Source organism: Moschus berezovskii, chromosome 3, assembly GCF_049115385.1.
Source record: "Moschus berezovskii isolate FMDL1 chromosome 3, NW_MosBer_1.0, whole genome shotgun sequence".
In the NCBI taxonomy this organism is placed as follows: domain Eukaryota; kingdom Metazoa; phylum Chordata; class Mammalia; order Artiodactyla; family Moschidae; genus Moschus; species Moschus berezovskii.
In genome coordinates this window covers 104,093,526-104,119,444 of record NC_142462.1, presented here as the reverse complement: position 1 = coordinate 104,119,444, position 25,919 = coordinate 104,093,526, and the positions used below count along the sequence as shown (strand labels likewise).

The following is a 25,919-nucleotide window of genomic DNA, read 5'->3' as shown; positions in this document are numbered from 1 at the left end:
TTGATGGGCTTCCTAGACTTCCAAAAACACATGTTATCATTTCTGCTTCACTCGCTCTCTCTTTTGGGGGCTTTATGTCCTTAAAATAGTATCCTTTTAATGAGGTTTTTTACTGAGGTTTTGGAAGGAAGTACATTTGTTCAATATGCTATCTTCACCCAGTAGGTCATGATCTGTAATTATTTTATTTGCTTGTCTATTTCTGGCACATCTACAAGATGATAAGATAGGGATCTTGTCTGTACTGTGCCACTGCCTGGCACGCAATTGTTCTTTAAATATTTGTTAAATGAGTAAATGAATATATCTCAGCTGGGAGAAGTCAAGGCTGCTGCTGCTGCTAAATTGCTTCAGTCGTGTCTGACTCTGTGCGACCCCATAGATGGCAGCCCACTAGGCTCCTCTGTACCTGGGATTCTCCAGGCAGGAACACTGGAGTGGGTTGCCATTTCCTTCTCCAATGCATGAAAATGAAAAGTGAAAGTGAAGTCGCTTAGTCTGCCTGACTCTTAGCGACCCCATGGACTGCAGCCTACCAGGCTCCTCCGTCCATGGGATTTTCCAGGCAAGAGTACTAGAGTGGGTTGCCATTGCCTTCTCTGAGAAGTCAAGACGAGAGTTCACTATTTGGAAATTAGAAGCATGTAAATGGAATTAAGGCTAAATGGCCCACAGAGAACTTATAGATTAAGAAGATGGAATCCTAGGGAAGACAGTGTTTAGATGGCTAAAAGAAGGATCCATGAGTCATTGGAGAATCAGGAGAGAGAGCTATTATTGAAGTCAAGTGAAAACTGAAGAAGGTGGGACTATATAACACTGTGCAGAAAGGTCATGTAAGTTAGAGGCTGAAAAGTAGCTGTTATATTTAGCATTTAAGGGAACTCTGACATTGGCTAGCTCCTCCAGGAACCATAGTAGAATGATGGGGACAGTGGCCACATTGCAACAGATGGAAGAGTAAGATACAGTTACTTGGTGTAGTGGTTTACCCCTGCTCCCCACAAGGAGCATAGCTAGAGGGACTTCCCTGGCAGGACAGTGGTTAAGATTCTGCACTTCAACTGCAAGGTTCAATCCTGCATTCTGCACAGGTTCAATCCCTGGTCAGGGAATTAAGACCCCACATGCTGCATGGCACAGCCAAAATAAATAAATAAAACAAGGAGGTTAGCTAGAAAGTAAAAAGGGTGAGATGGCGTTCCAATTATATGTTGGTTTGTCATGAGTTTTCTCAATATTTAGTGGCTGAGAACAACAACAAACTGAAGAAGGTGGGATCATGACCTACTGGGTGAAGACAGCATATTGAACAAATGTACTTCCTTCCAAAACCTCAGTAAAAACCTCATTAAAAGGATACTATTTTAAGGATATAAAGCCCCCAAAAGAGAGAGAGTGTGTAGGAGATGTGAAAAATTGACATTATTATTGGTCAAATTCTAGAGGTTGACTAGGCTCAACTTGGCAATTACTTGGACTCTCTCATGTGGTTTTGCAGATAGATAGAAACTGGGTCTAAAGTTATCCTAAAGGCTTTTTTCACATCAGATTGCTGATATAGTCTGTTGCTGGGACCTCAGCTGGTGCCGTCAGCCACGCCACGTACAAATGACCTTTTCCATGTGACTTGGCCTTCCCTGTAGTGTGAGCTGGGTCCCAAGAACAAGTGTCTCAAAAGAACCAGGTGGAAGCTGTATTGTCTTTTATGATCCAGCCTCAGAAGTCCTGTGGCATCACCTCCATCAGTCACATGCCCATCCAGATTCAAGGGGAAAGAACATAGGCCCCCACCCCTCATTGGGAGGATTGTCAACATCACAGCGTAAGTGGGTTGGGAAATCCTGTTGTGGCCATCTTGAAAAATACAGTCTGCCACAGGTGGTAGCTGTTGGCAGAGTAAGGGCTGCTGCACATGCAACGTGGGTCAAGGCTGATGTTTCAGATCAGCAGAATTGGACTAGATTAAAACTCCCATTAAAAAAAAAAATCTCTTTTAAAATTGATATCTAGTGCCTTCATTGTATTGACTTTCTCTTTATGCAAATGAGATAAGTAGAGAAATTCTGAATAAAATATGTAATTTGTTTTTTTTTTCCTTAATTGTAAATCATACATTGTCATTTTAATGTGAACAACCTTGTGAATTTCATTTGAAAAGAAGTGGGAAGTCAGAAAAGCTTATTCGTTTTTGAGTGACCTGTGATTCAGACAATCTCCCTCATTTTTTTCAGTGATTTTCCTACAGAAAAACCCCACTGTTGACATATCATTCTTCTCCCTTCTTCTCCAACATCCATGTATTCACAAATACGTGGTCTTACCTTGCATGTAATAGTGATCTGCCAAAATACTCCTTTGATTGTGTGGCTTATATTTCAGTGTTTCTGGTATCCTCCATCATCTTCAGGGCTAGTCCAGACCCTCAGACCTTGCTATTATAAATTCAGGGGTTTCCACCTGGTGCTTCTGTATCCATGTCCAACCTTACAGCATAGGATTCTATACACCTGTGATTCTTAACCATTTGGTGATAGACCCCTTTGAAAATTTGGTGAAAATCAAGGACCCTTCCCCTAGAAAAATGTACATACATACACTCGTAGTTTTTGCATACAGATTCATGGGACTCCTGGACCTCCTAAATTCAATCCATGGACCCCATATTCAGAACCGCTGCCTGAATGAGGCTGTGCAGTAGAGTAAGAGTTAAAATTCTAGAGCCAGACTGTCCAGTTTAATTCCAGGTTCTATCACTCTTACCAGCCAACCTCAGAAAGTCACTCCACCTCTTTATTCCCGTTTCCTCATATGTAGAATGAGGCTAACACTAGGCTTTCTACTTTATTGGTGGTTGTGAGGATCAAAGGAGATAATAGAGAGAAATGCTTAGCTGAGTGCCTGACAACACAGTGAAGTGCTCAGTAAATGTTAGCAGCGATTACCTTTATTGTTGTTGGGTCTTCTCCAGCAAACAGAACGGTTTGCTGTTCTTTCAACATGCTTTTGGGGCTTCCCAGGTGGTGCTAGTGGTAAAGAACCCACCTGCCAGTGCAGGAGACATAAGAGAGTTGGGTTCGATCCCTGTGTCAGGAAGATCCCCTGGAGGAGGGCATTGCAACCCACTCCAGTATTCTTGTCTGGAGAATCCCATAGACAGAGGTGCCTGGCGGGCTACAGTCCATAGTGTTGCAAAGAATCGGACACGACTGAAGTGACTTAGCACTCATGCAAACATGCCTTTAAAAGTGTCCTTGCTATTATAATTTCTTCCACTTTGAATACTCTTTCCATCCCTTTTCCCCATCTTATTATCCGCAGAAGTTCAACCCTTGAAACACAGCTCCAGCGCCACTTCTCTGCAGTCTCTCTTATCACCCCCAGTTGAGAGCTTGCTCTGTTCCAGGTTCCTCCAGCCCTTGATGTCAGTGCTGCCCACAGGGCACTAGCGCTCACACTGCGTGTGGCTCAGGTCTCAGGACCATTTCCATGCATCTGGCTGTACTTATTACTCTCACGCTGGTGCAAGGCCCTGTACCAGGTACAGAGGCAGCGCCTCTCTCCCAAGTGCAGGCAGTGAGGGGTGTAAGTGGTACAAAGTGCTGTAACAGTCTAGGCAGGGAAGAGATTTCTATCTGACTGCACTCCCCAGAGGAGGAATCTTCCTGGAAGATGTGCTTGTGCTGGGTCTTGAAAGCTGACTAGAAGTGAAAGAGCACAGATAGGCAGGTAGATGGGGAGGGTATTTTCTTTTGACCCTCCCTAGAGATGTAAGCCCTCAAAGGGCCTCTGACACTTTTGGTTGCTTTCAAAGAGCCTGTACTAATACCACAAACATCAACTTTCTCAACTTTCTCCTTCCTCCCTCCCATTGAACCTTCATCATGACCGCCTATCTGATTTCATTGTTTATTGGCTGCACCACACGGCCTGTGGGATCCTTTTTCCCCTGACCAGGGATCAAACCCACCCCCCTGCATTGAAAACTTGGAGTCTCAACCACTGGACTACCAGGGAAGTCCCCTTATTTCATTATCTTAAATATATTTCCAAAGCTGCATGTTCCGCCTGGGCTCTGGGCCTCATCTTCTCCTACTCCCTCGTTTTCATAACTGCTCACCTCATTTTCCACCTTTTATTCAGCCCATTTGCTTATAAACATCCTCGAACCTCTCCTTTCTTCAAACAACAAAAACTATTCCCTAGCAACTCGGAAGGGAAAAAAAAAAAGACCCAACTGGCTACTGTTCTCCCTTCTCATACACTTAACTTGCTTTTTGCTTTTCTTGGTGTCAGTTTACCGTAACGGCATCCACCAGGGTCATCAACCACCGTTGGTTTGTTCAGTTCAAATTAACTTTTCTGTTTTCTCTTCCTTGACCTGCATTCTTGTTCACTTGTTCATATTTGACCTCCTGTTCTCTGACTTGACAGCATCAATCACAGTTGACCATTCCCTTCTTCCTGAAACTCTTCTTTAATTCTCATGACCCACTTTCTTGTGGCCTCTTGCAAGTTTCACCCACAGTGCTTTTCTCCACCTGACCATAAATGTTGGAGATTTTTTCCCTCAGCCTGTACATGCTCCAGTGGTGATTCTGTCATTCCCATGGCTTCCCCTGCTGCCTGCATGCCGACAACCTCCAAATCTTGTTTTTTCCTAGTTCAGAAATCTCTCTTGATCTGCAGACCCCCTAGATATCCAGCTTACCACTTCCGTTTTGGATAACCCACAGATACTTCATTTTCAAAATGTCCCAAACAGAATACATGATGTTTTCCAATATATGCTTCCTCCTTAAGTCCTTTTTCTGGGGAATGGCATCACTGTCCTTTGGGCTTGCCAGATGGCACAGTGGAAAAGAATCTGCCTGCCACTGCAGGAGACGCAAGAGACACAGGTTCAATCCCTAAGTTGGGAAGGTCCTTTCAGTTCAGTTCAGTTGCTCAGTCGTGTCCAACTCTTTGCGACCCCATGAACCGCAGCACGCCAGGCCTCCCTCTCGATCACCAACTCCTGGAGTCTACCCAAACCCATGTCCATCGAGTCGGTGATGCCATCCAACCATCTCCTCCTCTGTCATCCCCTTCTCCTCCTGCCTTCAATCTTTCCCAGCATCAGGGTCTTTTCAAATGAGTCAGCTCTTTGCATCAGGTGGCCAAAGTATTGGAGTTTCAGCTTCAACATCAGTCCTTCCAGTGAATACCAAGGACTGATCTCCTTTAGGATGGACTGGTTGGATCACTTTGCAGTCCAAGACAACCCATTCCAGTATTCTTGCCTGGAAAATTCTATGGACATAGGAGCCTGGCGGGCTACCATCCATGGGTCACAAGGATTTGGACACGACTCAGCAACTGAACAATGACAATCACTGCCCTTCCCCTGTTATACTGGTCAGTTTTAAAGATTTTATATCTTAAAGACTTTTTAAAACTGTCTGCCTCTCACCTTTGCTGCCACTTTCTTAGGACTACAGATTCTCTGAGCACAACTTCTTACCTGATCTTTGTGCCTCCACTCTTGTCTTTGATCCTATTAGTTCTCCAGGGTGCTGCCAGGGTGATCTTCCTAAAATGGAAATAGGATCCCATCCCTTCTCCCTAAACCTTCTTCAGTTACTCCATCATCAACACCAGTGTTCCTCAATTTAAGCACAATTGACATTTGGAGCCAGCTAATTCTTTCTGATTGGGGGGCTCCTCCTGTCATTGTAGGATATTTAACAGCATCCCTGGCCTCTACTTACTAGATGTTGGTAACTTACCCACCACCCAGTCCAGACATTGACATATCCCTTTGAGTTGGGGGAGTAAAATGGCCCCTTTTGGTCTACAGGATCCACAGTGATCTACAGAATAAACTCTATGTTTCTCAGCATGAGTACGAGGCCCTTTGTGCTCTGCTCCCGCCTGCTCCACTAGCCCCACTTGACCCCATACGGCCCATAGTCCTGCAGGTCTGACAGTTACCAGGAACCCTGCAGCTCCCACCCACTACTTGTTCAGCTTGACTAACTTCTTCAGCCCTCAGGTTTCAGCTTAGAAGTCACTCCTCAGGAAGTAGTTCCAATCTTAACACACACACCCCTGCTTCCGTCTGCTTGTTCATCATGCAGTGTGACATCTGCTCGCTTGTCTCACTTCCCAGCATCAGTGAGAGCTGGATGGCAAGGACTGTGTTTTGTTACCTCTGTGTCCTCAGCATGGTGGCTTACTCCTAGTAGGCACCCAGTAAATGTCGACTGAATGAATGGTTGGTGCTCAATAAGTCTTTGTCGAATGAATGAATAGTCCTCCTAGAAACAGCTGCTTTTCTCAGCTCTTTCACTTTCCACCATTCCATCCTGTTTATGTAATTGAAAAAAAGAAGCTAGTTGGTCAGTAGGTCAAGAAACAGTCACCCTGAAAGCAAGGATTTTAAGGGAAAAAAAAGTCTGGCAGTTCCATAAACTGTATTCTGCATATGATAGAACACAAGAGTTTTACGTTATGGTTGGTACCAGAAAGCCAGGAACAAGGATTTGGACCAAAATGGGAAAATGGGCAAGAAACACTACATTTTTGTCCTGTAGCATATGGATTTCTCATTAGTCTATGTAAGGGAAAACCGGGGGTGGGAAGGGCTCAGCCATTGCAGCTGTCCACACTCCCCCCCCCATCATTCTGCTGCCACCACACCTGGTCCCCAGAGACACCCTCACTTCTTAGCTATGTTGGCTGAGGTATGGACAAATCCGCCTGGTTCAGCAGAGACTAGCCTGGAATCTTTCAAAAGAAGCTTTGCTAGGAAACTAGTTGGAAAAACAAAAGTAAAAACAGGAAACACTATATAGAAACTATAAAAATACAGAGTGTGAAGGAAAGAAAGAAAGGGAAAGACAGAAAAAAGAAAATCTCTTAGCCTGAGAGAACTAAGTTCTAGTTTTACCTTTCCTTCACTTAATTTAACAGGCACATATTTTCCCTGGATTTTTGTTGTTTGTTTTATTGTTTTGTTTTGCCAGTTTCGTCTCCTGGGGAACTCATCCTATCATCCCTCTTTTCAGTCTTTGAATATTGTCCATCTCTCAATTAAGAATCTTCTCTGTCTTCATCTTAGAAGATGTTGGAGTCACTTTTTCTTACCGACAGCAGGGTTACTGATCAGATGGAGCTTTCCAACCTGTCTCTCAGGATAAAGAGGCTCAGGGGTTCCACCTCCAAGTACCCGTGCCAAGTGTCCATGACAAAGGTTTTATTTCCCTGGGGTGAAATGAAAAACACAGACAATATCAATGAGTTTTTTAATAACACTATAGAGCTGATCTATTTATTCTAGGATTTTTTCTTTCTTTTTAATATTAAAATAGCAAATGGAAACTGTGAGGTTTTACTTTGTTTTTGTCCTTGTCAAAATTAAATGTTGATAATTTTCTGTAGCTATCCCAATTTTTAAAAATTCTTCCTGGTTTCCAAAATCAAAAACTCTGACTAATAGATATTCTGTAGTAGTAGTAGTAAAGTCGCTCAGTCGTGTCCGACTCTTTGCGACCCCATGAACTGTAGCCTACCAGGCTTCTCCATCCATGGGATTCTCCAGGCAAGAGTACTGGAGTGGGTTACCATTTCCTTCTCCAGGGGATCTTCCTGACCCAGGGATCGAACCCGGGTCTCCCGCATTGGAGGCAGACCTTCAACCTCTGAGCCACCAGGGAAGCGAAGACATAATATATTTACCCTATTTTTTTATGCTTTGTGAGTCATTTGGAAAGGTATTTTAATATGTAGATTTGTTTTTCAGACCTCCCAACAGGGCATGCTATAATTTAACTATGTTTTCAAGGGCAAATGATACAGGTTTAAAAATCTAATGTTCTCTTCTAAGAAACTAAATAGTTGCTATAATATAATCCTCACAATAAAGGACAAAAACTATATGGACCTAACAGAAGCAGAAGATATTAAGAAAAGGTGGCATGAAAATACAGAAGAACTATACAAAAAAGATCTTAATGATCCAGATAACCACAACTGTGTGATCACTCACCTAGAGCCAGTCATCTTGGAGTGCAAAGTCAAGTGTGCCTTAGGAAGCATCACTACAAACAAAGCTAGTGGAGGTGATGGAATTCCAACTCAGCTGAAAGGTGATGCTGTGAAAGTGCTGCATTCAATATGCCAGCAAATTTGGAAAACTCAGCAGTGGCCACAGGACTGGAAAAGGTCAGTTTTCATTACAATCCCAAAGAAAGGCAATGCCAAAGAATGTTCAAACTACCGCACAATTGCACTCATCTCACATGCTAGCAAAGCAATGCTCAAAATTCTCCAAGCTAGGCTTTAATAGTACATGAACTGTGAACTTCCAGATGTTCAAGCTGGATTTAGAAAAGGCAGAGGAACCATAGACCAAATTGACAACATCTATTGGATCATCGAAAAAGCAAGAGAATACCAGAAAAACATCTGCTTCATTGACTATGCTAAAGCCACTGACTATGTGTATCACAACAAACGGTGGAAAATTCGTAAAGACATGGGAATACCAGACCACCTTACCTGCCTCCTGTGAAACCTGTATGCAGGTCAAGAAGCAATAGTTAGAACTGGATATGGAACAACAGACTGGTTCCAAATTTGGAAAAGAGTACATCAAGGCTATATATTGTCACCCTGCTTATTTAATTTATATGCAGAGTACATTATGAGAAACGTCAGGCTGGATGAAACAAAAGCTGGAATCAAGATTGCCAGGAGAAATATCAACAACCTCACATATGGAGATAATACCACCCTTATGGCAGAAGGTAAAGAGGAACTAAAAGACTCTTTATGAAAGTAAAAGAGGAGAGTGAAAAAGCTGGCTTAAAAGTCACCATTCAAAAAATGAAGACCATGGCATCTGGTCTCATCACTTCATGGCAAACAGATGGGGAAACAGTGGAAACAGTGACAGACTTTATTTTCTTGGGCTCCAAAATCAGTGCAGATGGTGATTGCAGCCATGAAATTAATAGACACTTTCTTCTTAGAAGGAAAGCTATGACCAACCTAGACAGTGTATTAAGAAGCAAGACATTACTTTGCCAACAAAGGTTCATCCAGTCAAAGCTATGGTTTCTCCAGTAGTCATGTATGGATTTGAAAGTTGGACCATAAAGTAGGCCAAGCACTGAAGAATTGATATTTTTCAACTGTGGTGTTGGAGAAGACTCTTGAGAGTCCCTTGGACTGCAAGGAGATCAACCAGTCAAACCTAAAGGAAATCAGTCCTGAATATTCATTGGAAGGACTGATGCTGGAGCTGAAGCACCAATACTTTTGCCACCTGATTCAAAGAGCTGACTCGTTAGAAAAGACCCTGATGCTGGGAAAGATTGGAGGTAGGAGGAGAAGGGGATGATAAGAGGACGAGATGGTTGGATGGCATCACCAACTCAATGGACACGAGTTTGAGCAAGCTCCAGGAGATGGTGAAGGATAGGGAAGCCTGGGGTGCTGCAGTCCATGCGGTCAGAAAGAATCGGACACAACTGCGTGACAGCAAACAACAACAAAATCCTCATTCTAGATGTTTATTTATTGGTAGAATATCAGTAAATGTGTCCTCCATGTGCTGGGTCCTGGGTGAAAACAAATTTGAGTAAGTTATCATTCCTACCCTCAAGGAAATCCTAGACTAGAAAAGAAGGTCAAGGTATAAACAATAATGCAGGGTTCAGTCCTCTAGGAGCCAGAGAGAAAGTAGCTAATTTCACCCTGGACACCTTTACAGAGAAAGTGAAGTTTTACACATGGACAGTTGACAATTTGCTAAGACTGGAAACCTGAGTGAACCTGGTACATTTGGAGAACATGTGGGAGAGAACAGAAAATGAAGCTGGAGAGGTACTACCCAGTTCTAATCTCAGATTCCACTGCTACCTGTCACTGAACATCTGCTTTTCATACTTGTAGGCCAGAAAAAAAGCCTGAGCAAGAAAATTGTATTTTGTAATGTCTTTATTCATTAGCCTTCCCTCTCTTAATGGCTTTTGAAAATGCCACTGAAATTTAATATGGGTAAATGCCTTGTACTTGGATTCAGATTTACTACCAAAGCACAGGACAGGGGAGACCTGACAGCTTTTTACTGACCATAAACTTTCCCTGAGCCCATGATGTGCCCCAGCTGCCGTGAGAGCAGATGCCATCACGGTGACATCTGTGAAGCTTCAACTCAAGGGGAGTTGCAGGAAAGACCTGCCAAACCAGGTCCTGACCTGTCAACATCTGGGCAGCGTGCTCAGGTCTGCGTGCCATTTTTTAGGGGCTGTTTAGATAAAATCTAGAGGGCATCCAGAGAAGACAGCCTTCAAATCATCACCCAAAGGGGAAAATTAAAAAGGAGAAAAGAGCTGCCTTTAGTTATTTTAATGGCTTGCTTGAGGCAATGGTTCATTCTAGGTTGTATCAGTGGACTGGGTGGAAATTAGATCAATTGTGGCTCAATGTCGGAAATAATTTTCAAGAGCTTCTTTCTTAATTGCATAGTGCTATGAGATTATTTTGACAAAATATGGAAATATTTTGACAGAACATGATAACCATCTTCACCTGTAGAGAAGCTGTAGTGAAGAGCCCTGCTGGACCTCTAGAGCTCCTTCCATCTTTAAATTCAATTAAATTTTAGAATTTGTTCTAATTGTTAAAGTATATTGTCCCTTTCCCAACATTAACCCAATTATTTATGAATTTTCTTATTTTTTAGTATCTGACCAGAAGGATACCACAAAACCCAAGGTATCAGCATGTCAAGTCAAGACTAGACACTGGTGAGTAAAGATTAGCAAATTAAAACTTTAAAAAATCTTAATAGCTGATTATTGACAAAAAGCAGTATGTCATGCCTGATACAAATCATAGCTCAAAGTTTCTCATTGTCTTGTCTGATGTCTTTCTGAGTTCAGGACTTATGAAAGCTATTTTTCAGATTATCTTTAAAAACTCCATTCACATAATTGAGCTTACTATAAATTGTGAAACTGATTTAAAAAAAAAAACACATTGTTTAATAAGTTACAGGGCTGAGGCTAATAAAAATATCAGGACGTCACCTCTATCTTGGAACACCTTTAAGTATATTAAGCAATTTAGCTATATTGCTTAAAACTGGGAGTAATCGATTATACTTTGTGCATGTTTGTTCAATTCCCTATTTGCAGAGTGCAGCTACATGCAAAGTTCTGGGCTATGGGACATGTAAAGATCAGTGTGAACTGTTGATTATTGCAATCAAAGAGCTTAGATTCAAGTGGAGGCAGACAGACTTGAATGAGTAACTAAAATACCAGACAAAATTAAATTAGTGCTGCAGTTCAGGTAAAATGAAATTTAAGAGTGCATTACTGCTTATTTCCATGCTGTTGACATTTTTCAGTGTCAGGATGAAAACCACTCCCCAAACCCCTGGTGGATTTGCAGTCTTGTGAGATTTTGGTTGTTTGCTTAGTTTTTTTCAACCTCTTAAAGTCTGCTGTGGAAAATCCATCCTATTAAGATGGTTTTGCTAATAGATTGGAGTACCACATGCCTTTAGCAATACTGAATTTTATACCAGTAACCTCAAGACAACTAAGAAAATAAACTGAGATGTTGACTGTTTAAATCTCATTCATTTTCTTTCTCTTTCTCCTACTCTTCTTCAAAATTATTGTCTTCTGTTACGCATTTTCCCCATATAAAATGGGCTTAAATGTTTTAAATGAGCCTGCTTTGCAGATACTATTTCTTGGGACCTTTCTTTCAAACATTTTTGTGCTGTTCAGATATCTGTCCTTGCAAATATCCTGTTTTATGGGAGGAGGTAAAAAATGTTATCTCTATCTTTGAGGAAGAGGAAATCTTAGTCCAGAGATTACGTGATTTACTTAAAGTTCAATAAAGGAGACAGAACTAGGATTTGTGTGCAGGATAAGGAAGTCAACTTTGGAGACCTGGCCTGAGGTCCTGTGTACTGTGTCTTTGACCACGCTGTCCCAGTTATTTCCTCCAGCCTCATTTCTTCTACCATCAATGCCCTCAGCTCCTGCATCGCTACCTATTTCTCCATAATTGCAACTGTGACCCACCCTTCTGGAAAAAGTTATTCTGAGAGGGAAGTACTTTTATTAAAAATACCATATGTTCTCTGAGAAGTACAGATAATGTTTTAAAGACTGCTTAATGCTTTCTTTTTTTTTTTTAGGCATTTACAACTGGCCTCCTGTTTGCATTTCTTTTTTATTTTATTTTTTTTATTGGAGGCTAATTATTTTACAATATATTTTGGAGCCTTCTTAAAATTAAAATTTGTAAGAGCTGAGATGTTTTTCAGCTATATAGATTTGTTTATAATGTCATTTTTTTTCCTCCTGGAAATTGAATTGTGTTTTGTGAATGAAAACCCATTTCTTTCTCTTCAGTTCCTCAACTCATAACCAAAGTTTGACTCAATTATGATACCTGAAAATAATTCAGTTTTTTATAAATTGAGATATTTGTATCTTCCTTTTATAATGCAAAGTAATTGCCTATATCCTTTTATATTCTGAGATTTTTTAATCTAGTGTTTTTGTTCATTAAACTTGTTAGTGTCCATAGATAGTGTTAGTCACTAAGTTGTGTCTGACTCTTTGTGACCCCGTGGACAGTAGCCCACCAGGCTCCTCTGTCCATTCTTGCCTGGAATTCTCCAGCAAGAATACTAGAGTGGGTTGCCCTTCCCTCCTCTAGGGGATCTTCCCAACCCAGGGGTCGAACCCAGCTCTCCTGCATTGCAGGCAGATTCTTTACCGTGTGGGCTTTTGAGGTCATTGTAGATTCACATGGAATGGTAAGAAAAAAAACAGAGATTCCATGTACTTTACCTAGTTTCCTATAGTAACATCTTGCAAAACTATACTGCACTACCCCAACCATGATATTGACATTGATAGAGTCTGGATACAGAACTTTTTTTCCATGACCACAAGGATGCTTCATATCCACTTTCCACCCTCACCTGCTCCTTAACCCCTGGCTCCCACCAGTCTGTTCTCCAGTTCTGTAATTTTGTCATTTCACAACTTCTATATAGATGGAATCTTACAGTATATAACTTTGACTGGATTTTTCCCTCAGGAAGTTCTCTGGAGATTTAACCAGGTTGTTGCATGTATTAGTAGTTCATACCTTTTTATTCTTGAGTGGTGGCTCAGATGGTAAAGAGTCTCCCTGCAGTGCAGGAAACGCAAGTTCTATCCCTGGGTTGGGAAGATCCCCTGGAGAAGGGAATGGCAACCCACTCCAGTAGTCTTGCCTGGAAAATCCCATGGATGGAGGAGTCTGGTAGGTTATAGTCCGTGGGGTCACAAAGAGTTGAACACAACTAAGTGACTTCACTTCTTAGGAATATTCCATAGTGTGGATGCACCATGGACTTCACAGGTGGCAGAGTCTTACAGAATCCGCCTGCCAAAGCAGGAGATGCAAGAGACTCAGGTTCGATCTCCTGGAGTAGGAAATGGCAACCCTCTCCAGTATTCTTGCCTGGGAAGTTCCATGGACAAGAGGAGCCTGGTGGGCTACTATCCATGGGATCGCAGAGTCACAATTTTAATCATTTTCCTATTGAAGGAAATTCCATTTGAATTGTTTCCCCTTTTTGACTGTTACAAGTAAATGTGCTATAAACATTTGTATACAGATTTTTATGTGAAAATAAGCCTTCATTTCTCCAGGATTAGTGCCCAGAAGTGCAGTTACTAGGTTGTTTGGCAGTTGCATTTGTAGTGTTTTAAGAAACTGCCAAACTGTTTTCCAGAGTGACTGGACCATTTTACACTCCCATCAGCAGTGTGATCCTTAGCATTTGGTGGGATTGCCAATTTTAATTTTAGCCATTCTGATAGATGTGTAGTAGCATATCACTGCCCTTGTGTTTTGCATTTCTCTAATGACTTAACGATGTTGAATATCTCTTTGTGTGCTTATTTGCCATCTGTATATCTGTATTTCACCTTCACTGAAATGTTTGTGTTTTTTGCCTGTGTTCTAATTAGATTGCTTGCTTTTAAGCTGTTGAATTTTGAGTGTTCTTTATATATCCTAGCTACTAGTCCTTTGTTGGATACATGGTTTGCAAATAGTTTCTGCCAGTCTGTAGCCTGCCTTTTTATCCTCCTACAGGGTCTTTCAAAGAGCAAAAGTTTTTAATCTGGGTAAAGTCCAGGATATCAGTATTTCCTTTTATGGATCCTGCTTTTGTTGTCAGGCCTAAGAACGCTTTGCCTAACCTAGATCCCAAAGATTTTCTATCATAATTTGTTCTAAAAGTTACGTATTTTAGGTTTATATGTAAGTCCGTGATACATTTTGAGGTAATTTCTGTATAAGATGTGCAACTTAGACTGAGATTAACTTTTGCCTGTGGATGTCCAATTTCTCTAGCACCATTTGTTTAAGAGGTTTCATTTCTTCCATTGAATTGTATGTTCACCTTTGTTGAAAACCAGTGGGCATATTTATGTGAATCTATTTCTGGTTTCTGTATTCTGTTCCATTGATTTATCTGTCTATCCTTCTGCCAGTACCACAGTCTTGATTACCATAGTTGTATATAGTAAATTGGATATTGGTTAGATGGATTATTCCCACTTTATTTTTCTTTACAAAATTACTTTCACTACTCTAATTCCTTTGCCTTTCCATGTAAACTGTAGAATAATCTTATTTACACTTTAAAAATATTGCTATACATTTGATAGGCATTTCATTCAACCTGTCTTATCAATTTGGGGAAAACTGACACGTTACTATGTTGAGTCTTACATTCCATTAATATGCTATTTCTCTCCATATACTTGACTCTTTGTTTCTTTCATCAGCATCATACAGTTTTCATCATATAAATCCTATACATGTTTTGTTGGATTTACAGATAAGTATTTCTCTTTTTCTGAGCAATTTTAAATGGTATTTTTAAATTTCAGCATCCATGTTTTCATTGTTAGCATATAGAAATACAGCTTAATTTTGTGTATTTAACTTGTATCCAGAGACATCGCTAAAAGTACTTATTAGGTAAGGGAGGAGTTTTTGGTAGATTCCTTGGGCTTTTCTATGTAGACAATCATGTCATCTAAAAAAAGAAAGTTTTATTTCTTCCTTTCCAGTCTACATGTGTCTATTTCCTTTTATTGCCTTATTGCACTGGTCAGAACTGGCAGAACTATGTTAAATGAGAGTGACTGGAGCAAACATCCTTATCTTTACCCCGGACTTAAATCATTGTCTTTCATCATTAAGGATAATGTTAGCTGTATCAGGTTGAGGGAGATTCCTCCTATTCCTATTTTTATGAGAGTTTTAATCCCGAATGACAATTGAATTTTATTGAATACTTTTTTACAACCTCAATTGATATAATCATACATATTTTTTCTTCTTGATAATATAGTGGATTACTTTATTGATTTTTAAATATTGTGCTAGTTTTGCATTCACTGAGTAAACCTCACTTAATCATGATATAATAATTCTTATATATATTACTGAATTCTATTTATTATTTCATTAAAGATTTTTGTGTCTATATTCATGAGGGACATTGGTTTGTAGTTTTGGTTTGTTTTTTGGATTGTCTTTGTCTGGTTTTAGTATTGTTGTAATACTGGTCTCATAAAATGAGTTGGGAAGTATTCCCTCCTGTTCTGTTTTTCTGGAAGAGATTTTGTATTATTAGGTCAATTCTTTCTTAAACATTTGGTAGAATTCTCCAGTAAAACTGTTGTGCCTGGAGACTTCTTTTTTGAGTTTTTAAATTTTGAATTTAATTTTTTAATAGTTAAGGGGATATTCAAACTGTTTGTTTCATATTAGATTAGTTGTGGATTTGTGTTTTTTGAGGAATTAGTACATTTCATCCAAGTTTTCGAATTTATGTGCATAGAGTTGTTTGTAGCATTTCCTTGTTATCCTTCTGATATCTGTAATGTCTGAAGTGAACCCTCTGTTTCATTACTGACGTTGGTAATTTGTGTCTTTTTTTCCTTCACTACAGATTTATCCATTTTATTGATCTTTTCAAAGAACCAGCTTTGGGTTTCATGAATTTTTCTGTGTTTTCTGTTTTAAATTTTATTGATTTTTCTCTTTATTATTTCCTTTCTTCTGCTTGCTTTGGGTTTATTTTGCTCTTGTTTCTAGATTCTTGAGGTAGGCATTTAGATTATTGATTTAAGATTTTTCCTCTTTTTAATGCATATAGTTAGTAATACAAATTTCTCTCAGCACTGATTAATAGCTGTGTCTCAAAAATTTTTATATGTTGAATTTTCATTTTCATTCATTTCAGTGTATCTTTTTACCTCTCTTAAGACTTCTTCTTTGATCCATGGATTATTTAGAAGTATGTTATTTAGTTACAAGTATTTGGAGATTTTCCTGTTATCTTTCTGTTAATGACTTCCAGTTTGATACCACTGTGGTTAGAGAATGTACTCTGTATATATTATTTTTTAAAATGTATTGATGTTTATTTTATTGTCTAGGATATGGTCTATCTTGGTATATGTTCCATGGGTATTTGAAAAGAGGCATAGTTTTGCTTAGTGAATTCTTTTTTTCATGATATTCTGAGATACCTTCTTTTAACTTTTCCTTTCTAATTAGCTTCGTTTAACCATTCTTTAGGATAGGTCTACTGGTAACAAATTCTCTTAGTTTTCCTTAATGAGAATATCTTGATTTCTTTTCTTTCCTAAAGGGTATCTTCTTTTCGTATAGGATTCCAATTGACAGTTCTTTTCTTCCAGCATTTGAAAAATATTGTGCTATTTTCTTCTGGACACCTGATTTTTGATGAGAAATCTCCTGTTATTCAAACTGATTTTCTCATATAGGTCAGGTGTCATTTTTCTGTTGCTGCTTTTGAGATTTCTTTCTTTAGTTTTCAGAAGTTTGACTATGATAACATCTTGCTGCGGATTTCTTTGGAGTAAACGCCAAACAGTATTTCCTTCTATTATAAATCTGAAGTTTATGTTACTTGCCAAATTTGATAGTGTTGAAAGTGTTAGTCTCTCAGTCGTGTCTGACTCTGCAACCCCATGGACTGTAGCCTCTGTCCATGGAATTCTCCAGGCAAGAATACTGCAGTAGATTGCCATTCCCTTCTCCAGATCTTCCCAACCCAGGCATCAAACCTGGGTCTTCCAAATTGCAGGCAGATTCTTTACTGTCTGAGCCACCAGGGACTGAAAACAAATTTGAAAAGGTTTCAGCAATTATATCTTTGAGTGCATTTTCAGCCCCAGCCTCTTTCTCCTCCTTTTTGGTACTCTGATAGCATCTCATCACAGCCCAACGAAGATGAAAATCATGATTCCCCATCTGGCCTTTGTGGACAGGTAAGGGTCAGACATAGCTTTTCTGTGGAATGCAACTGGAATAAGGCAGTTATTATCTGATAGTTTTCTGTCTTGCTGTCCTTTGACTGGAGTTAGCAGATTTTTGTTAGGAATTTTTTCATCTGTTGGTATTTTTGGATTTCTGGCTTCTTCAGCTCCAAGTTGAGGGTAATGAGACAAAAAACAAACACACACACACCCAGGCAGCTCAACCATTATGTCATTGCTCAGGTCCCTAAGTCCCTAGCCAATCTGCCTTCCCTGCTCCACCTATCAGAGTCTTCTTATGTTTGTTTTATATATAATGTCCAGTATTTAAAAAATTTTAAGTATAGTTGATTTATAATGTCATGTTAGTTTCTATGTATAGCAGTGACTCAGTTTTATACATATATGTATATATACATAAAATATATTTTTTTCAGATTCTTTTCCATTATAGGTTATTATAAGCTATTGAATATAGTTGCCTGTGCTATACAGTATGACCTTGTTTATCTATTTTATATATAGTAATATATAGCTTCTATTTCTGCTTCATTGACGATGCCAAAGCCTTTGACTGTGTGGATCACAATAAACTGTGGAAAATTCTGAAAGAGTTGGGAATACCAGACCTGCCTCTTGAGAAACCTGTATGCAGGTCAGGAAGCAACAGTCAGAACTGTACATGGAACAACAGACTGGTTCCAAATAGGAAAAGGAGTACGTCAAGGCTGTATATTGTCACCTTGCTTATTTAACTTATATGCAGAGTACATCATGAGGAACACTGGGCTGGAAGAAGCACAAGCTGGAATCAAGATTGCCGGGAGAAATATCAGTAACCTCAGATATGCAGATGACACCACCCTTATGGCAGAAAGTGAAGAGGAACTCAAAAGCCTCTTGAGGAAAGTGAAAGAGGAGAGTGAAAAGGTTGGCTTGAAGCTCAACATTCAGAAAACAAAGATCATGGCATCTGGTCCCATCACTTCACGGGAAATAGGTGGAAAAACAGTGGAAACGGTGTCAGACTTTATTTTTTGGGGCTCCAAAATCACTGCAGATGCTGATTGCAGCCATGAAATTAAAAGACGCTTACTCCTTGGAAGGAAAGTTATGACCAACCTTGATAGTATATTAAAAAGCAGAGACATTACTTTGCCAACAAAGGTCCGTCTAGTCAAGGCTATGGTTTTTCCCGTGGTCATGTATGGATGTGAGAGTTGGACTATGAAGAAAGATGATCGCCGAAGAATTGATGCTTTTGAACTGTGGTGTTGGAGAAGACTCTTGAGAGTCCCTTGTACTGCAGGGAGATCCAACCAGTCCATTCTAAAGGAGATCAATCCTGGGTGTTCATTGAAAGGACTGATGCTGAAGCTGAAACTCCAATACTTTGGCCACCTCATTCGACGCGTTGACTCACTGGAAAAGACTCTGATGCTGGGAAAGGTTGGGGGCGAGAGGAGAAGGGGACGACAGAGAATGAGATGGCTGGATGGCATCACCGACTCTGAGGACATGAGTTTGAGTGAACTCCGGGAATTGGTGATGGACAGGGAGTCCTGGCGTGCTGTGATTCATGGGGTCACGGAGAGTCGGACACGACTGAGCGACTGAACTGAACTGAATATATAGCTTCTAATCCCAAACTCTTAATTTACTCCATCCAGGATTTTCTTTTTCCATTCAATCTTTTTTTCTAACTGGATATGTTTTCTTAAATTAAGATGTAATTTACATACCATAAAATTCAACCTTTACAAATGTGCAATTCAGACATTTTTAGAATATTCACAAGGTTGTCAAACCATCAATACTATCTAACTGTAGAATATTTCTGTGTGTGTGTGTGTGCACATGCATGCTCAATCGTGTCCGACTCTTTACAGCCCCACGTAGCCTGCAACTGTAGCCTGCCAGGCTCCTCTGTTCATGAGATTTTCCAGGCAAGAATACTGGAGTGGGTTTTCATCTCCTTCTCCAGGAGAATCTTCCCAATTCAGGGATCAAACCTGTATCTGTTGCATCTCCTGCGTTTGCAGGTGGATTCTTTACCACTAGCGCCACCCGAATATTTCTGTCATCCCATAAAGAAACCCTATACCCAAAGCAGTAATTTCCTATGCCTTACTTTTACCAGTTCCTGGTAATTACTAATCTATGTTTTGTATCTGTGACTTTGCCTCTTCTGAATATTTCATAAAAATGGAATCATACAACATGTGACCTTTGTGTCTGACTTCTTTCACTTAGCACAATGTTTTCAAGGTTCATCATTGTTCTAGCATGTGTCAATACTTTATTTTAATGCTAAACAATATTCTTTATATAGCTATTCCTGATGTCTCAGATGGTAAAGAATCCGCCTGCTGTGCGGGAGACCTGAGTTTGACCCCTGAGTTGGGAATATTCCCTGGAAGAGGGCATGGCAACCCACTCTAGTATTTTTGCCTGGGGAATCCCCATGGACAGAGGAGCCTGGTGGGCTACAGTCCATGGGATCACAAAGAGTTGGACACAACTGAGCGACTAAGCACAGCACCACAATTGGTGTATCTTCTCATCATTTGATAGATGTTTGGTTTATTTATGCTTTTTGACCATAATGCTGCTAAAACATTAGTATACATGTTTTTGTGTGAACCTGTTTTCAGTTCTCTTGGTTATATACCTAGAAGTTGAATTCTTGGTCAGATGTTAACTCTGTGTTTAATTCTTTGAGGAACTGCCAAACTGTGTTCCAAAGCAGCTGCACTTTGCATTCCCACCAGCAGTGTAGGAGGGCTATTTTTTTCTCCATATCCTCAACAATACTTGTTGTTGTCCATCGTTTTGATTATAGTCATCTTTGTGGGTGTGAAGTGGTATTTTCATTGTGGTTTTGATTTGCATTTTCCTAATGAGTAATGATGTTGAGTACCTTTTAATGTGCTTATTGGCAATTATACATCTCCTGTGGAGAGATGGCTATTCATATCCTTGGCCTGTTTTCTTTTTTCAGTTGGGTTATTTTTCTTTTTATTGTTGAGTTACAAGAGTTCTGTTATATACCCTGGATAGTAGACCCTTATCTGAAGGATAATTTGCAGATATTTCCTCCTATTTTGTGGGTCATCTGGGGATTTTGTTGTACTTAGCTGGAGGAGTAGAGAAAAGTACATCCTACCTCATCTTCCTGGAAGCAGAAGTCTAGCTTTATAATACCTTTAGAAGGGCCAAAGTATGCTTCATTGCTGGAAACACAGTGTATTTTAAAGTCAGTATGGAAGAAATGTAATTCTAGTGCTTGATTGTTTTGTTTCAGATTTTTTTAATTATGTTAAAGTCAATTTAAGGGCAAGATTTTCATTTTTATCTATTCATTTTTTGTGTGTTTGACTTACCTCTCTGTATATTCAGTACAGCAGCCTGTGGGTTATGAGCCAGGATACGGATCTCTTTAGCCCTCTGGCTAGCCGTCAGGGCCTGAGTCAGCCCAAACCTCAGTGTTGTGTCCAAATGTTATCACTTATCTGTGTCTGCCATAAGGCGAAAAGTGTGAGGAATCCTGGCTGTGAAAACACCAGACTGACTTTAAAGGTCAAGTAAAAGTAAGGAATTCCTATCTGAGGTGTGATTTTAAGCTCTGCAGTCAGAGCAGTAGAAATAGGCACAGAAACAAATGAGCATTTCTCATTTCTAGGCTAAATAGATGGGTCTTTAATCTTTTCTTGCCAAACAGTGAGCAATTCAGAGTTAATCCCAAGAAATCAAGATTTTTGTGGCATCTCCAATCTTCACCCAAATCGCCTTCTACTGAGTTCTTCAAAGCCAGATATCTTCTTCCTGGGTAAAGATAATATATTACTTCTGTCCTTCTGACACTCCTTCTCTTATAAATTCAAACACCATTGTATAGCCATGGCTAGAAATATCAGAATTTTGAACTTCAAATATTTCTTTTGTTCCATAGGTGCCTGAGTGTATCTTCCCAGCTCCCCAGCACTGCCAGACTGTGCCCGGAATGGATTATGCTTCTGATGAGATCCCTGCCGGCATTTTGTTCAGTCACCACCGCAGGGTCCTTGTGTATTCTCAAGCACCCTCTCTGGGTTTCTGCTTTGTAGCCCTGCAGGCTGATTAAGGGACAATTTCCAAACCACAGGGCTCTTCCTTTGTTAGTCTCCTACACTCTTTCATTTCTGGCATTATTCTCTTATTTCAATCTATATTCAATCTAATTTCAAATTTCTTTAGCTCTCTAAAATCCCATAGACTATCTCCACTCAGTCTTTTCTAGCCATTTTTTATTTTTTAAAAATTCACCTTACTTTTCTTATCTCCATACAAACTAGTCATTTTCTTTTTTTCTTCTTAGTCTTTACTTTTCCTGAATATCTGCTAATAGCATTGATCCTAAGCACTGAAAGTCATTACAGACTAGGTACTCTTCATCTTTACTTGGTATTTAATTCTGTTTCTTATGCCAAAGGAAGAAATGTATGTGAAAGCCTTTTACAAATCAGAAAGCACTGTGCGCTCGTATAACTTATTGAGATTAACAAAGGACCTCTGTGCCTCTTTTCACGCTTTCTGCTCCTTCCAAGCCAAAAGAACTTCTCCATAGAGGAGGGAAATATTGAAGAAAAATAAAGCAGTGGAATTGTCTCTTAGCAACTGAGTTCCTGCCTTATAAATCTTAACCACTTTAGATTACTGCTGCTCAAAATCACTTGCTTTTCTTACTGGCTCAGTACAAATAAGGTTATTACATTATAGGAAAACAAAGGGAAAACTCTAATGAATGAGCCCCTCAGTTTGTTGATTGTGCTGTATCTTTGCTTAGCAATATCAATATAGTTGAGTTGTCTCTTTCTCTTGATTCCACTTGTAAAACCTTTTTATAAATCTTTTTTTTGCAACTTAAATTATAAACTAAGTAGAGGCTAAATACCACCTTATACATTTCTATTACCTGAGTCCTGAAACCATATAGGTCATTTAAGTAGTATGTAACATATATGTACTATATATAAATCAAGTATGTATGGCTTAGAGAAAATCAGGCATCCAAAAACTCAAAGCAAATTGGGGTATGATTATTTACATTATAATATGATCCATTATAAGGATTCTTCAGCTAGTATATCTTCATAGTATTTCTCATTTAACAAATATTTTTGAGTGCCACCAACACTAGACAGTGGAAAGGATAAACATATTCTGTGTGTGTGTTTGTGTGTCTGTGTGTGTGTAAATAGTTATTTGGGGCTTTCAGTATAATAAGATAGATAAGACTTACACACAAATAAGGCAGTACAATGATAAATGCCTTGTGAGTGGTAAGCTGAGTGCTGTAGAAGTTCAGAGGAGGGAAAGGTCACTTCCAGCTGTGTGAGCTATTATGATTATGTGGGCAAGGTGACATGTTAGAGAGCCAAAGACTCACAGAGAGTTTGTCAAGTTTAGTAATTAAGGCAAGATTGAAGAGGTAGGTAAGATGTTGGCGCCTTCAGCAGTAGAGTAAGGAGTTTAAACTTCAGTCAGTAAGCAGTGGGGAGCCACTGACTTTCTTTTTTAATCAAAGTCTTGTCTAGGAAAATTTATCTGGCAGTAATTTTTTAAATTTCAATTAAAAAAATTATTCTGTTGATAGTCTTTTAGCCTCCTTTTGTATAAAATAAAAATGTTTATAAATAAGTCAATTATAGAATTGATTGATTTGTATTCTTTTTAAAAGGTAGTCAAAAAGCTGTTTTCAGATGAAATTAGATCCAGTAAGATGAACTTAGTTAAAACACAAGCAGTACATGAAGTGGGGTAAAAATCCTACTTTTCATACTTTATAAAATCATTTTTAGGGATTTTTTTTGTGTTGAGTAGTCATTTCTCCAATTGAAGCAATGCAGAAATCTTCCATTTTCTTTTATTTCCCCCCTACAGGAGAGAATGAATAGCCATAATGAAAAAAGCTTCTTATCAATAGCACTCTTACATTTATTCTTAATTTTGCCAAGTATTTGTACACCTCAGCAAAAGACTTTGTTTCTCTGCCTTCTCCTTTAGTGGGAAAAATAATCAGTAGGAATGAAAACATACCTCACAGGGTCATTGTGAGGCTCTGCTGGTACAAAGATGAAGTGCTGTGTAAATATTCTGAAAATATTGTTAACTGACTGAGAAATGGATTTTAGACACATTGTTAGTGGAAACTGCTATAGACTGGAAATGCAGTGTTTTAATAATAAAGACTATATGGTAAGGTTGGCTATTGTTCCCCATGCATAGTGTACCTCAGGGAATTTGAGAGCGTGAAATGGTTCCCACCTGCTACTATGAAGAAAGTAACACTTCCTACATATTTACCTCACAGTGAAATCATGTTTTTAAAACAGCACAGCTAGAGAAGCAGTGTGTTTCTGTGAGCCATGTTAGAAACCTGGAGGTTGGGAATACTAATCTCGACTTAGTTACTAACTTGCTATGTCTCGGGACAAGTCAGTGGACCTTTATGTACCTCAATTTTTCGACAATTCTGGAAGGAGACCTGAAGCTTCTCCAACAAAAAGAAACTAACTGGTACGTCAACAGCCTGGCACTGTAAGGGGCCCAGGAACACGCAACCAGAAGCTCCTATAAAGTCGTTTAAGAATAAGACTGTGGGACAATGAAGAGCATGCCATTTGCCCTGTCTCTAACCCAAGTACTGATCAGTTGAGTTCCCACCCAAGTGCAGAGTTGCACAGGAAAGGCTGTGAGTCTGGGAAGGATCCATAGTTTCCACTGTGGAGATCTGGTCAACATCTCAGGTTCATTCCAGCCTGAAGAACCTAGAAAAGATCATATTTGATTCCAGCCTTGGTCTTTGGTCCTTTTGGGTCTCTTCTGAGGTATTCTCAGTGTCTGTCTTGAGAAGCCTCAGGCCTTCTGAGCAGCCTACTACTGTCACGTCTCTCTGAGCTTTTGGAAGGATACAGTCTGGGTCCAGGACTACACTGAATCAGTCCTGCTCTTCGGTTCTGATCTGGGGACTCTGTGTCTTCAGATGAAAAAAGAATGTTTTAACTCAGTGAAATTTTATTCCATGATGGTATAGATTTAATAATAACAAGTGATGTAAGTTGTTTTTTGAAAATGTGTTTTGGGTTTCAGAGAAATAATTTTCTTTCTCTGCTTGTCACCTACACATAAAGAAAAGTTCAGAACAGTGCTTGAAACCATAAGTTCATACCATTAATCAGAAGCATTTCTTTTACCCAAAGTTTGTGACTGAAACTGCTTAGTTGCTCTCAAGGCTTAAAAGTTAGGGGCACAGTTTTAGAAATGAAAAATTATTTTTAATGTTTTCTCTTTTTTTGCTATACATGTTAGGTGCCAGATAGAGCTTGCTGTGCTGAATTGAATCAAATCGAAGCATGCTCGGTAAAAAATAATAGCCCCTGGCTTGAGAACCAGACTTTAGTTCATTCGGAAACCATAAGGATCCTGGCCCAGTTTTAATGCATGAAAACTCTCCAAACCACCTTGGCTAGAACCTAGTGTTATAGAACCAGGCCATAAAACATGAGGGTGGGGGACTCCCCACAGTGCTGAGGATCTGCTGTTATTTCTCAGCAAATCAAATCCATGGTGAATACTGGTGTACAGACTGTGTGGTCTAGTTCAGGCTGCAGTATCAGCATGAATACTGGAAGACCAAGTTTGGGGAAGAGAAGGAAACCACAAAGATTAAGCGAAGAAGAAAGGGTTACTTGGCTGGGCACAGCAGCTCATTTTAGACATTCAGAGGTTGTTGCTTCTTTCTCTTCCTCTGCATACCTTCCCCACAAAAAAGCTTATGAGGCGAATAAATGGAGGATGAAAGGCTTAACTTGGAAAGAAAAAAAATTACATAAAGTGATCATTTGTAGTGTCTGGTGGGACTTCTTAATGTTTATTGGGTGTGCAGCTCAGCTTAACACATTTGACCAAAACATTTCCCTGGATTCCTTATCTTTTAATAATGCCGTATAATCCTGAAGACTATTTACTATGTCTGATCCATTTGTCTACTGCAGTTCTGTGAAAACAGGATGGGAAGGCTCAGACGTCATTTTCTTCCATTAAAAGCATATTTAAAATCCTTCTCTTTTTAGGTAACAGTATGACTAAATACATTGAGAAGCTAGAAGAGATCAAAAAAAGTGAGTAACACTATTTATGGTGTGGGGTAATGGAACCCTAAGTGGCTCTGTAAGTTGGTTATTAACAATCCTAACCATACTCTACAGGTGACTCGCATACAAAGCTATGGAAGTCAGGTGAGCATGGCAGATGCCTTGAAGGATGTGGGAAACATTGTACCATATGGGTCTGAGTTCTGCCTGCCTTAAATCCCATAGGAGATATTAACATTGGACTGAACTGAATGTTGGACTTACGCGGTGGCTCAGACAGTAAAGCGTCTGCCTGCAATGCGGGATACTCGGGATCGATCCCTGGGTCGGGAAGATCTTCTGGAGAAGGAAATGGCAACCCACTCCAGTATTCTTGCCTTGCAAATCCCACAGACAGAGGAGCCTG

General features: G+C 39.6%; 1 protein-coding gene across 2 annotated transcripts in view; it reads left to right on the top strand.

The window, feature by feature from the left end:
* CEP41 (centrosomal protein 41) overlaps nucleotides 1-25,919 on the top strand; it is a 46,769-nt gene that overhangs the window by 4,910 nt on the left and 15,940 nt on the right. The window contains exons 2-4 of one of the 2 annotated variants that reach the window (XM_055421269.2): nucleotides 10,733-10,796; nucleotides 25,493-25,540; nucleotides 25,628-25,657. In XM_055421269.2, the coding sequence (XP_055277244.1) occupies nucleotides 10,733-10,796; nucleotides 25,493-25,540; nucleotides 25,628-25,657 (142 nt within the window). The remainder of the gene's footprint in view (nucleotides 1-10,732; nucleotides 10,797-25,492; nucleotides 25,541-25,627; nucleotides 25,658-25,919) is intronic. The other variant, XM_055421270.2, reaches the window with a different exon arrangement.